The sequence below is a fragment of the Nomascus leucogenys genome, chromosome X (assembly GCF_006542625.1).
Source record: "Nomascus leucogenys isolate Asia chromosome X, Asia_NLE_v1, whole genome shotgun sequence".
Taxonomy (NCBI): domain Eukaryota; kingdom Metazoa; phylum Chordata; class Mammalia; order Primates; family Hylobatidae; genus Nomascus; species Nomascus leucogenys.
In genome coordinates, this window is record NC_044406.1 from 139,981,331 (window position 1) to 139,993,542 (window position 12,212).

Genomic DNA, 12,212 nt, shown 5'->3' on the forward strand with positions numbered 1-12,212 from the left:
CCTGTGGGCTTGTTAGGTGCTGGCTCTGTTGCTGGACAGGTCAGACTCCCTGCAAGGTGGGGCCCCTCCTCACACCTCTCTCTCCTTCCGCTTGACCCTTCAGGTGGAAGTGCAATAACAGCTCTATCCCTGTGGTTTCCCTTATATGTTGCCCCAAACTTCATAAACATTTTAATACTGCTTTGAAATGTTTTAATTTGAGTGTGTCTTCTGTTTCTTTTTGGGGCCCTGACAGAAATAATTGGTATTGAAAATGTCTCCAGAAAGGCACCTCAAAATGAAATTCTGGTGTTGGATAATTCCAATATTCAAGGGGTACAGGGACACTGCTTTGCTGCAGAGGTGAGACATGGAGAATCTATGGCAGGCACTCATGTTATCTGTCACCAGAGGAGTGAGAGCAGGAGGCAAGCATAATGTTGGGAGATCAGTTATATCACAAGTTATAGTTTGACATAGGGATCCAGTTTCCTTTTTTCCATACTGATAATTGAGCAGAATTTAGTGAATAATTCTTCCCATTCCCAACATTTGCAGCATTGTCTCTTTCATATATCAGAACCCATGTATGTGTGTCTGTGACTCTGGTTTCTGTGTTCTGTTCCACTGGTCAACTTTCTATCTTTATGACAGTACTAAAGCTTAATATTTGGTAATGCAAATTCGTCCACCTTATTCTTCAGGAGTGTTGCAGCTACTTTTGTGTTTCTGCTCATTCATCTAAATTTTAGATCAGACTTGTCAGTTATTTTCAAAAATCCTGTTGAAATTTTTATTGGAATTGCATTGGAACCATGTAGATATCTCTTATGATATTGAGTATTCTATCTGTGAACATGGGTTTTCTCTCCAGTTATTTAGGTCTTCTTTAATGCCTTTGAATAGACTTTTATTATTTTTCCATATAGATCTTGTACATCTGTGATTCAGTTTTATTACTGAATACCTTATAACTTTAGTTGCTCTTGTGGATGATACGATTTTTAAAACTACACATTCTGATTCATGCTAGTGTGTTGAAATACAGTTGATATTTTATGTTGCTCTTTCAGCCAGCCACCTTGTTAAAAAAGTCTCTTATTTCTGACTTGTCTGGGATTCTTTTGGGTTTTGTCTATAAAATCTTTTTATGCCATCTGTGAACAGTGAAATTTTTCCTTTACGTCTTTATGAATGTAGTTGCTTTTTCTTACCAAGCTGTAGATCATTTCCAGCACTTTTTGCAGCTTTCAGAGCCCAGCAACAACGCTTGCCAGTTTTCAGTTTATTCGGCTCCCTCTACTTGTTGTGCTGCAATGGAAGTAGGATGTTGAGCTTTGTCAGTAGAGGGCGCTGGAGGGACCTTGCAGCGGGAGAGGCTGCTTTTCCTAGTTCTGGTGTTGCTTTACCCCTGCAGTGCAGTCCCCCAGTAATGCCAAGGAGAGCAGGAAGTCACCTCGCAATCCTGGCCTGGGCCACCCAGGGGACTTCACCACCACCATTACTACTTTTGCACCCTTGTAAAAAATCAGTTTGTTGTAGTTGTCCACGTCCGTTTCTGTACTTTTTATTCTGTTCTGTTGGTCTGTGTGTCTATCTCTTCTTCAGTATCACACACTGTCTTGACTACTGTAGCATTATAGTAAATCTTAAATCAGGTAGTGTGATTCCCCCAACTCTGTTCTTTTTCAGATTCATTTTGGTGATTCCAGTTCCTTTGCCTTTCCATATAAATTTTAGAACCAGCTTACTTATGTATCTATAAGAAATCCTACTGGGATTTGTGATTTGGGATTGCAGTAAATCTATAGATAATTTGTAGAGAACTGGGCATCATTTCTGTGTTGAGTATTCCATTCCATGTACATGATGTGTCTCTCCATTTATTTAGGTTGTCTTTGAGGTCTTTCTTCAGCGTTTTGTAGTTCTCAGTATACAGATCCTGTATGTTTTATTTGATTTGTACCTAATATTTAATTATTTTTTGCACCCATTGTTGTAAATCATTTAAACATTTTTCATTTCCAGTTCAAATTGCTAGCATATAGAAATTCAGTTGGTTTTGTGTGAATTTGTATCCTGTGACCCTGCTAAACTCACTTTTTTAGTCTAGGAGTTTTTGTTTTTTGTTGAAGTCTATGAAATTTTCTATGTAGACAAAGATGTCTATGATTGGAGACAGTTTGACCTCTTCCTTGTGAATCAGGATGTCTCCTAATTCTTTTTCTTGCCTTGTTGTGCTGACTCTGAGTTCACTTCTGGTATGATATTTAATAGGAGTGGAGAGGGCGGACATTTTTGCCTTGTTTCCTGCATTCATTCTTTCACCATTATGTACAGTGTTAGCTGCAGGGTTTTTTTTTGTAGATGTTCTTTATCAAGTTGAGGAAGTTCCCCTCTATTCCTCTTTCTCTGAGAGTTTTATCATGAATTTGCGTTGAATTTTGTCAGATGTTTCTTGAGTCTTGCCTTGAGGTTAGGCCAGGCGATAACTGCAGGAAAAGCAGGAATCACGCCACCAGTTTGGTGGTGCTTTTGAATTCTGGTCTTCTCCAATCTGCATATCGCTGTTTTTATGTAAGAGCCTTCAAATAGCTAGTCAATGTATTCTCTCAGTTTAATAGCAGGATTTTGTGGGATAAACAGGGTGGAGTAAATGAACCAGAGCCGCCTTTTAGGTACAAATATTGATACTCAACTATGTGGTTGCTGTAAAGTAGTTTGTTCTTTTTAGTACTAAGTAATATTCTATTGTGTAAATATGATACAATTTGTTTATCCATTCATGTGTTGATAGACTTTTGTGTATTTCCAGTTATAGACTCATAAGTAAAGGTACTATGGCTTGATTACTTGTGAAGTTGAACTTTTTCCTTTTCGTGGACACTTTCCTCTGAATTGCCCTTACCCATTTTTAAAGTGAATTTTCTTTCTTACTGATCTCTATAAGAAGTTCACTTTTTTGAGTATCAGTGTTTCGTTTATGATACACATCACAAGTATTTTCTCTAGTCTGTTTGGGTGACTGGTGGTGCCATTAGCTAAAATAGGGCCTAGAGGAAGAGCAACAGTGCAGGAGGAGACTCTAGCAAGGTGAAGACTTTTAGTTTCGGGTATTTTGAGATATCCAGGTAGATATGACTTGCCAAAAATTTCGGAGAGAGAAGTGATATTGATAGGGCATTGATTGTTTGGCTATAGTCATTCTCTTCATTCCTTGGATGATATTAATCCATCATCAAAAAACTACATGCTTGAATCAGATTTACACTGAGTTTTAGTTTTATCAAGGGAAATAGATATATGCTGCAGGTGTCTTTGGATCTGGTTCTCTTAATACCCCTTTATATGAAGTTGCTCATGAGAAATCTCTGTGGGGCCAGATGCTAGATTTCTTCCTGTTAAGCAACAGTAATAACTGCCTGAATGCTTTGTTCTGTTCACATTCTCTGGAAACATTTGTATCGGCTGTAAGGTCCATCTCTTCACCCTACATCTTGACCTCTCACCTTGATTTTCATCTTACGTAACTCTTTCTAAAAGGGTTGTAAGAGTATAAATAATTTAAAAGAATTGCCAGTAGTTATTTCTAGTGCCAGGCATATGGCTTTGCATATAGGGGGGATGCTGAGTAGATGTCATCATGATACAAAGAATCAAATGGCAGATGTCTCCAAAAATGGAAAGTCAGAGGGTTTCGAGAGTCTACTTCAGGATTTATTCTGACTAAAAGAAATAACAAATCTGTTTCTCATTTCCTGTTGTCATTATTGTTGATACTGTAGCTTGCAAACCATACTGGGTACATCAAAGTTGACTGGCAACGAGTGGAGAAGGACATGAAGAAAGCCAAAGAGCAGCTGAAGATCCGTAAGAGCAATCAGATACCTACTGAGGTCAGGAGCAAAGCTGAGGAGGTGAGACTTGCATTGTTCATGTGTAGTGTGTGAACAGTGCAGACAAATACAGGGCTTAACCCGATTGCACCGTATCTCAGTGATGGACAGGGCTTAAGCATTACAAAGAACTTAATGAGACAAAACTAACTTGGAATATCATCACTTCAGAACATTTTTAAAAGCTGGATAATTAAGTGTTTGGTGACCTTTGTCTGTGAACATTTGTGGAGTGATTATCCCTTTAACCAGTTCTTGTAGGAATGTGGGGCAGCATAGTAGGTGGGAAGGATATATGGCCAGTATAATTATTTTGAGTCCCATTTTGTCACTATACACGCGTATCTCTGAAACATTCATGCTCTGCTTGTTCTGCATATAACTGGTGGAAATGTCACAAGTATTCAACTCCACTGTATATCATGAAAATAGCCATAGATGATATGTTAAATAAGTGGATGTGGCTGTGTTGCAATAAAACTTTATTTAAAAACAGGTTCAGATTGGATTTGGCCCATGGGCTGTAGTTTGCTAACCCCTGATCTTGTTCATTAAAGCCAAGTTAGATTATAACCTGGCACTGCAGGCACAGGAGAAGTCCTTCCTTTTTAAAAGGATATTTTTTGCTGTTGCTTTATTACCTTTAGAAATATGTCAGATGTCGCAAATAAATAAGTACACTGAACTGGGGAGAAATAAACAAGGATCAGGGTGTCAAGAAGATAGCTGGTACTTTCTGTAGCCTGGAGTGATGAGAGATTCTCCCATTAGCTCACTCTAGCCTCACAGGGAAAACAGACAGATTGAGTGCAGGGGAGGAGAAATACCCTGTGTGCACCTCAGGCTTCTCATGTTGTGAGTGGCTCTTCGTGCTGGTGATTGGCAAGTGGCTGGTCAAAGCTGGTGCCTTTACCCAGAGTGGGAAGGTGGCAGAGGTGGGTATCTACAGGAGCCCAGAGCCCAGATGGTTCCTCTTTCCTTTCTTCCTTCTGTCTCTCCTCAAAGTTAGGAAAGTTACATTTTTTATGTCATGAAAACTTTATTATTCAAATGTTTATAAAAATAATGCATGGCTGGGCACAGTGACTCACCACAGTGAGTAAAAACAAATTTTGTAAGAGAGGTCTCACTCTGTCGCCCAGGCTGGAGTGCAGTGGCACAGTCATGGCTCACTGTTGCCTCAACCAAGTGATCCTCCGACCTCAGCCTTCTGAGTAGCTGGGTCTATAGGTGTGTACCACCACACCCAGTGAAGTTTTAAATTTTTTGGAGAGACAGGGTCTCCCTGTGTTGTCCTGGCTGGTCTCAAACTTCTGGGCCCAAGCAGTATTCCCACCTCGGCCTCCCAAAGTGCTGGCATTACAGATGTGAGCCACGGCACCTTGCTGAAAACTTTTAAAATAATACTGGAAGTGTACATGATAAAAAGCATAAAGTTAATATTTGATGAGAACCAACTGTTGACTCACAGAGGGAGTTTGTTATAAAGTAACCAGATAATTTGGAATTGAGTTCACTGTCACAGGCCCTGGGGATGTAGTGGCTGGTTTTCCTACTCATAGAGCCGGTGGTCTGATTTGAGAAACAGGATGAAGATTTAGTTCAGTATTTAGCAACAAGATGACTTCAGTGAGAACAGTTTAGTGGGGTGGTGGAGTTGAAAGCCAAATTAGCAAGTTGAAGAAAGAGTAGTAAAAATAATAAACAAAACCAATTTTTTCAGGAAGTTGTATGATTTTTTTTCTTTACCCCAATGGCAGATGACAAAAGTGCTTCATTTAAGGAAATGTAGAGGTCCAGGAGAGTTGGGGGAGGAGTGGAAATGAGGCAGGAAGACATAGGCATAGTTGGAGTAAGGGCTTACTGGAGGGTTAGAAGACAGTGGTCCTAGGAGGATGGGGTGGTAGTGTGAAAAATGTTAGGGGAATGTCAGGGTGTGAGTAGCTTAGGTGGTTTGGAGATGGAAGTCACTGTACTTGAGTTCAAGAAATGATCAGGCCAGGATGTTGGATGTCTTCTTCCTATGAACACTTTCTAAGGTGGTGATCACACTTAGGAGAAAGAGGAAGTCTGAGCCAGTTACCAAAATTGTCTCTGAAATTGGAAGGGTGGGGAGTGGTCAGGCGATTGGTAGAGCACAGACTAAGGAGCCATAAAGAGTGTCTGAATGTATGCACTGAGTCTCAGATGACCGGGAGCTATTCCAGGAGGGTAGAGGGGAGGTGGGAAGCTTTGGGAACTTAAGGAAATAAGAACGTCACCTGTTAATCATGTTAGATGTGGTGAAGTGTGAGAATGATAATTTATAGCATCTACCTGGGAGCAGGTTTCAGAGGGGAATGCATGGATGGAGAGATTTAGGGGAGAGACTTCAGGAAATGAGAAGCCTCTATTGGAGGGTAGATGCCAAAGAGGGTGGAAGGAGCAAAATTGGAAACAGAATTGCCTCTGTAACCAGTTTATTTAGTGCAGCTTTACTCTTTCCCCATAACTGTCCCCATGAACTCTCCTTCTTTGTCCTTGATTCAAAGAGCCATTGTCTCCACCTCCTGATGTGCATCCTCCTTCCCATCGGGCTCCCTCTAGTCTTACTCTCCCCACACCAGCCAGTAGTCATTTTCATATGTTCACATTTCATATGTTTCATAATATATGTTTCATATATTAATGTAAGTCCATTGCCCTTTTGGTAAAGTGCAAATTACATAACCGATGAGGGGATTGACATTGTTAAGACTGGCATAGGTATAATAGAGATGATTCTTAATATTATTAACATCCTTAGCAAAACAACCCATTGTACTATCTTCTGTTTTCAGGTGGTGTCATTTGTGAAGAAGAATGTTCTAGTGACTGGGGGATTTTTCGGAGGCTTTCTGCTTGGCATGGCATCCTAAGGCAGATGACCTCATGTTCATTGTTCCTGGTTTTTTCCAGCCAGCAGCCTCTACACTCCATCATAGGACATCGAGTCCCTCCTCCTCTTCTCCCATGCCTTCCTCCCTGCCATGGCAAATCCGAGTGGCTTCTATAAGCATCTGCTGGTACAAGTTAATGTGGCACCATGAGCTTGATGGTGGCAGAAGAGACAATAGTCCTTAGCTCTCCTCCCAGTACACCCCCTACTTGGTCAGTCTGTAGGTCAACAAGAAGGTTCCTTTACCCCCATGCAAGACACATATGAGAACACATTGCAAGATGGCTGACCGTGGAGGATGAGTGGATCCTGAAAGGTTGTCCCAAACTGTTGATTTGGAAAAGAAATAAGCACATAGATAACCTTATTGTGTGCTGCATGGAAAGGAACTGAATACATTTGCCTTTAAGCATGAAAGATTTTGGTATCTTGGTGTCTACTTTCTTTTTTAGTTGGTTTTACATTACAGAAAGAGCTATTTAAATGTGTTATAATTATGCCGACAAAATTGGCAGCATAATTACTATAATTGAAAAATCTGATATTGTCCAGGAATGTTTTCTACCGTACAGGATAATGTATCTCATGGCTGTTTCCAAAGGGTTTATTTATTGTAAAACAAGTGATTTAGGTGGGAAAGGGAAGATTTTGGATTTTTATTTCATAGAAAAGGTTTTAAGCTTTGAAATGTGAATGAAATATTCTTATCAAAACATTAGGGGTGGCCATAACTCATCTGTGCCACTTTTACTATTTTTTTTAATCTAGTTAGTATGAAATACAACATTTAAACCAGAATTTTAAAGAAGTAGCTTTCCAGGGATTCAGAATTAAGAAAGATAGTGATAGGACATGAGAAATAAATTTCCATCAAGTGTAATCTACCGTCTCATGATGACCACAACCCCTAGAATTATTCTTTAAAAGCTTACACACACACACACATGCACACATGCACACACAGAATCTTAGCACATTCTGCTGTAGTGGCATGTTACCATGTCTACAGTCCCAACTAGAATATCAATCAGCTTTCAGAGGGCAAGACTTCTGTCTTCACCATTATACTCGGGGCCTAGCACTTAATAGGTGCCGAGTATTTGTTGAATATATGAATAATGACTTTATAGGAAGAAAACTCACTATTAAAGGTTAGTTTTACTCAGAATTGTTAATCTTGGAGATGATCTCTTGTGAAATATGAGTGTGTTTCTAAGGCCATACATTTAAAAATGTTTGCATTTTAACCTGTCTTGAGAATGATGTATTGAATTTGAAAATCAAAACTACCAGTGGATGTGTGGAACTTTACAGAAATCACCTATTTGCGTTTTTCTCCTTACATTTAAGGAAACATAAGCCATTTTGCTTGCAATATGTATGAATCATCTCAAAACCATAATGGTATGAGCCTCTTTGCTGCATATTTTTCTATAAGAACTTTTTTTTTTCACTTTTTATTATGGATGCTTTCAGGAATATATAAAAGTAGAGAATATAGTACCATAATCCCCCCATGTATCTATCACTCACAACAATCATCAAATTATAGCTCTGCTGGTTTTTACCAATTATTGTGAAACAAATATCAAAATGTCATTTTATCATATTTCAGTATGTATCTCTAAAAGGTAAGAATTACTTCTAAAAATCATAAATATAATACCTCATCATATCAAACATTAACAGTAATTACATAATATCCAAAATCTGATCAGTGTTCAAAATTTCCTCGTCTCAAGTGTTTTACAATTAGTTTGTTTGAATTAAAATTCATGCAAGGTTCACATCGTATTTGCATGATTTGAATAAGTCTCTTAACCTTATAGATCCTCCTCTATTTTTTTTGGCTTGCTATATGTTTATATCTATATATATATTGATATAGATGTATGTAGTGACACTGAGTCATCTGTTTCCTGCTTCCCCACACTCTGCCTCTCCTGACATCTGGGTCTCTGGGTTATGCCATATATGGTGATAGTGGCTGTAGCCACTTTACCTGTGACTTACCCACAGCAATGGGATGGCAACAGCAAAGCTAACCAAAGTGCTCTGTGCCCCTTTGGGTTGCATGTGGGGAGACTGGCCACCCAATGCCTCTCCAGTGGGGTAGGGGTTGTCTTTTGATGCATCTGTTTTTCCTGTGATTATTGGTGAGGGCAGCAAAGATTAGCAGGTGGTTCTAAACTACCTTGAGTAGGTTGTAATAAATATTCTGACCTCAGACTGTATTCTGATTGTCTGAATTAAGATTTGTAGGTAGGTCCCTCCTGAAGTTTTTTCCCAGATGGCTGCCTCTAGGACTGTGAGGGTCATGGTTGAGGTCAGTATTGCAGGTTGGCCTCATCCTGCTAGTATGAGAATGGCTGTGAGTTCTGCCTACTGTGTGAGGCCACTGTGACCACTTGGGATTGTGCAGAGCTGGCATGGAGGTTGAACACGCACAGCTGCACACCTTGTTTTCAGTTTAGCTGAACCATCAGTGAAGTAGGCTCAGGCATTTAGGGGTACCTGTGAATCAAGGCTCTATTGTGCCAGCAGTTTTGTTTCAGGTGGTGAAGTGGGAGTTGAGGTTTCCCCCAAAAGAACAGCTGCCCCTCCTCCATGCAAAACCGAGATGATTCAAGGACCAGGCAGCTCCACCTTTCAGTGCACTATTTTCATTTGGCTGGTGAGGCCTGCTTAGCTAGGCACGTATTTTCTCCAGTAGCAGAGTCCAGTGACGCTCTGGACTTCCTAATTAGTGGTGGTGGGGCGGAAGTTTTTCCTTGGGAAGAGCGTTGTCGCTGTGTATGGTCCGCAGAAACTTGACTTGGAATGTGTTCGGGGTTTCATCGCCCCCTTGTGGCGGCGACGTGGTAACACCGCACTCAAGGCTTCCAAGTTGTCAACCAATAGGATGGCATCTACGTAGTGAAGGCTTCCCTTCCCTTGCCCTGCAGCGTGCTGGACAGTGTCCCGGCTCAGGGACCCCTTCTGTCCTCTTCCTGGCTACTATGGGTCCGCCCTGCGTCCTCGCCACTTTGAGCCACCCTTTGACCCAGCGTCTTTCCCGCAATGGGACCTGGTGGGATGGGGACTTGGAGCATGCTACAGGAGAGGTAGAACTTTTGAGTCTCTTCTTCCGAAGGTTCTCTCCAGAGTCGGAGAGCGGAGACGGATCCAGCGGCACTTTCTGGCCGCTGCCTGCTCGGGCTCAACAGATGGAGTCCAATGTTTCAGTCTCCCCCAAGGATGTGTATCCTTATTGCTGACACGGGAGCTGGGTGCAGGGAGAGATGTGGTGGTGGGCACCCTTGCCTGAGCAGCCCATTGTCATGAGTGTTATTGCCATTGTGATAATATGTTAGCATGACTCTCCTCCCAAATGGCCGCTTGTGTGCTGCAATCTCCCGCCACTCAGCCTCCAGACATTCATTAACAGGACAGTGGGGTTCTTGACTACCCCACCACTGGGGTGACAGTCCTTGATACTGGATCTGGGCAGTTACTGTCTCATGGATGCTGGCAGAAGACGATTCAAGTTGGCGGACTAGATTCTACAAGGAATGATCTCTTGCATAATTCTAGCCAACATGCTCTTGGGGTGGGTGCTTCTGGTTTTGGAAAGCAGAGTTACTGTGTAGTTAACTATTGTAAGAATAGTCTCTCCATCATTCTTTTGTTTGACGATTGCCAGAAAGATGGGCATAACTAATGGTTGGGCTCTTATTTGGAACCTCTACTTTTGTACAGTTTGGGAATCTCTGCTTGAAAAGATGGTATACTGATGGATTTGAAATTTCTGAGTATCATCAATGTTTCATGATGATCTCAATTTCTTCTCAGAGGGAAGCTCACAGCCAGTTTTGGACCCCAGAGAAAAATTTGACTGCTGCCCTCTGCTCCCTCCACCAAATTATCAGCTTCATTTCTTTGTCATGAAATCCAGTATGATTTCTCGGAAATCAGGCCCAGAACTAAAATACATTTTCTGCCCAATTCTCTAAGAGGTCACACTAACATCTGAGTAATTGGGCAGAAAACCTATTTTAGTTCTGAGCTTGATTTTTCTAGAAGTCATATGGTATAGCTTATATTTCTGATGCTTGCATTCTTTTTAAGGGATCATGAATCTTAATACTTTTTTTTTTTTAAAGAAAACAGTGTCGCACTTTTTCACATTTTTATAATAAAGTCAGTTTATTGACTTGTCAAAACTGTCTACCTTTTTTAATTTTAAAATGGTAAGAAATGATATTCCTGAGAGCAGTGGTTTTCATCCTTGCTTGCACTTGGGAATCACCTGTGAAATTTTAAAAACTACTAATGCCTGGCTCTCATCCTAGAGATTCTGATTTCACTGGTCTGGGGTGCAGTTCAGGCATCCTGAGGTTTTAAAGTGTCTTAGCTTTTTCTAATGAGCAGCAGAGACTGAGAACCACTGAAGTACACAGTCGGAAGCTGGTGCTGAAAAAATTAAGAGTTTTGCTGTTAACTCCTTAAGAGGGCTTTAAAGCCTTTTCTATTAAGTGCCATACAACTTCAGATGCCTTCTGAATACTGAACACAAGTGTAATATTATAGTTCATTAAATGTCTTAGGAATCGTGTGGAGTGAATGCAAGGAAAGGAGTGACAAGATATCACCCCACAAATGACTTACCCATTATGAAGGGAAAACTACCTTTCTAGCTAAAAGGTCTGTCAGTCACTAACCAAGTGATTAAACTTAGCATCACTAATAGCCAACTTAACAGGGTTTTTTTTTTATTTCTAAAATGGGAGATCATAGTTTTCACCTTCCTAGAGTTCTTTCCTTAAGACTGAGATTCAGTGTTAATCTTGGTCCCTAACAATAAGAAGCACTCAGTAAATGTTAAGCCTTCTATGATGGCTATTTTTTTGTATGTCATAATAATAGCTAAGAATAATAAGAGTTAAATTAATGTCTTCAAATAGATTTGTTGACTTAAACTGACACAATCCTTTAAAGGAACTGATTTGAACCTTTCAAAACTGAAAGAAAGTAGTATACTGATAGTTTGGATCCACTGAATGTCATGTTGAACTGTATTCCCTAATGGAGGTGGATCCTGGTGAGAGGTGATTGGATCATGGGGGTGGGTTTCTCATGGATGGTTTAGCACCATCCCCTCTTGGTACTTTACTTATGATAGTGAGTTCTCATGAGATCTGGTCATTTAAAAGTGTGTGGCACTTCACCCCTCTCTTGCTCCTGCTTTGGCCATGTGGAGTGCTCACTCCCCTTTTGCCTTCTGCCATGGCTCTAAGTTTCCTGAGGCATCCCAAGAAGCCCATCAGATACCAGTGCCATGCTTCCTGTACAGCCCATGGAACTGTGAGCCAACTAAACCTCTTTTATTTATAAACTACCCAGTCTCAGGCACTTTTTATAGCAATGCAACAATGGACTAA

At 40.6% G+C, this 12,212-nt stretch overlaps 1 protein-coding gene across 1 annotated transcript in view; it reads left to right on the forward strand.

Annotated features, from left to right (window-relative positions):
- Positions 1-8,081, forward strand: part of FUNDC2 (FUN14 domain containing 2) — a 29,266-nt gene extending 21,185 nt beyond the window's left edge. Inside the window, exons 4-5 of the mRNA XM_030806655.1 lie at positions 3,765-3,896; positions 6,695-8,081. Coding sequence (XP_030662515.1) covers positions 3,765-3,896; positions 6,695-6,772 — 210 coding nt within the window. The 3' untranslated portion in view covers positions 6,773-8,081. The remainder of the gene's footprint in view (positions 1-3,764; positions 3,897-6,694) is intronic.
- The last annotated feature ends 4,131 nt before the right edge of the window (positions 8,082-12,212 follow it).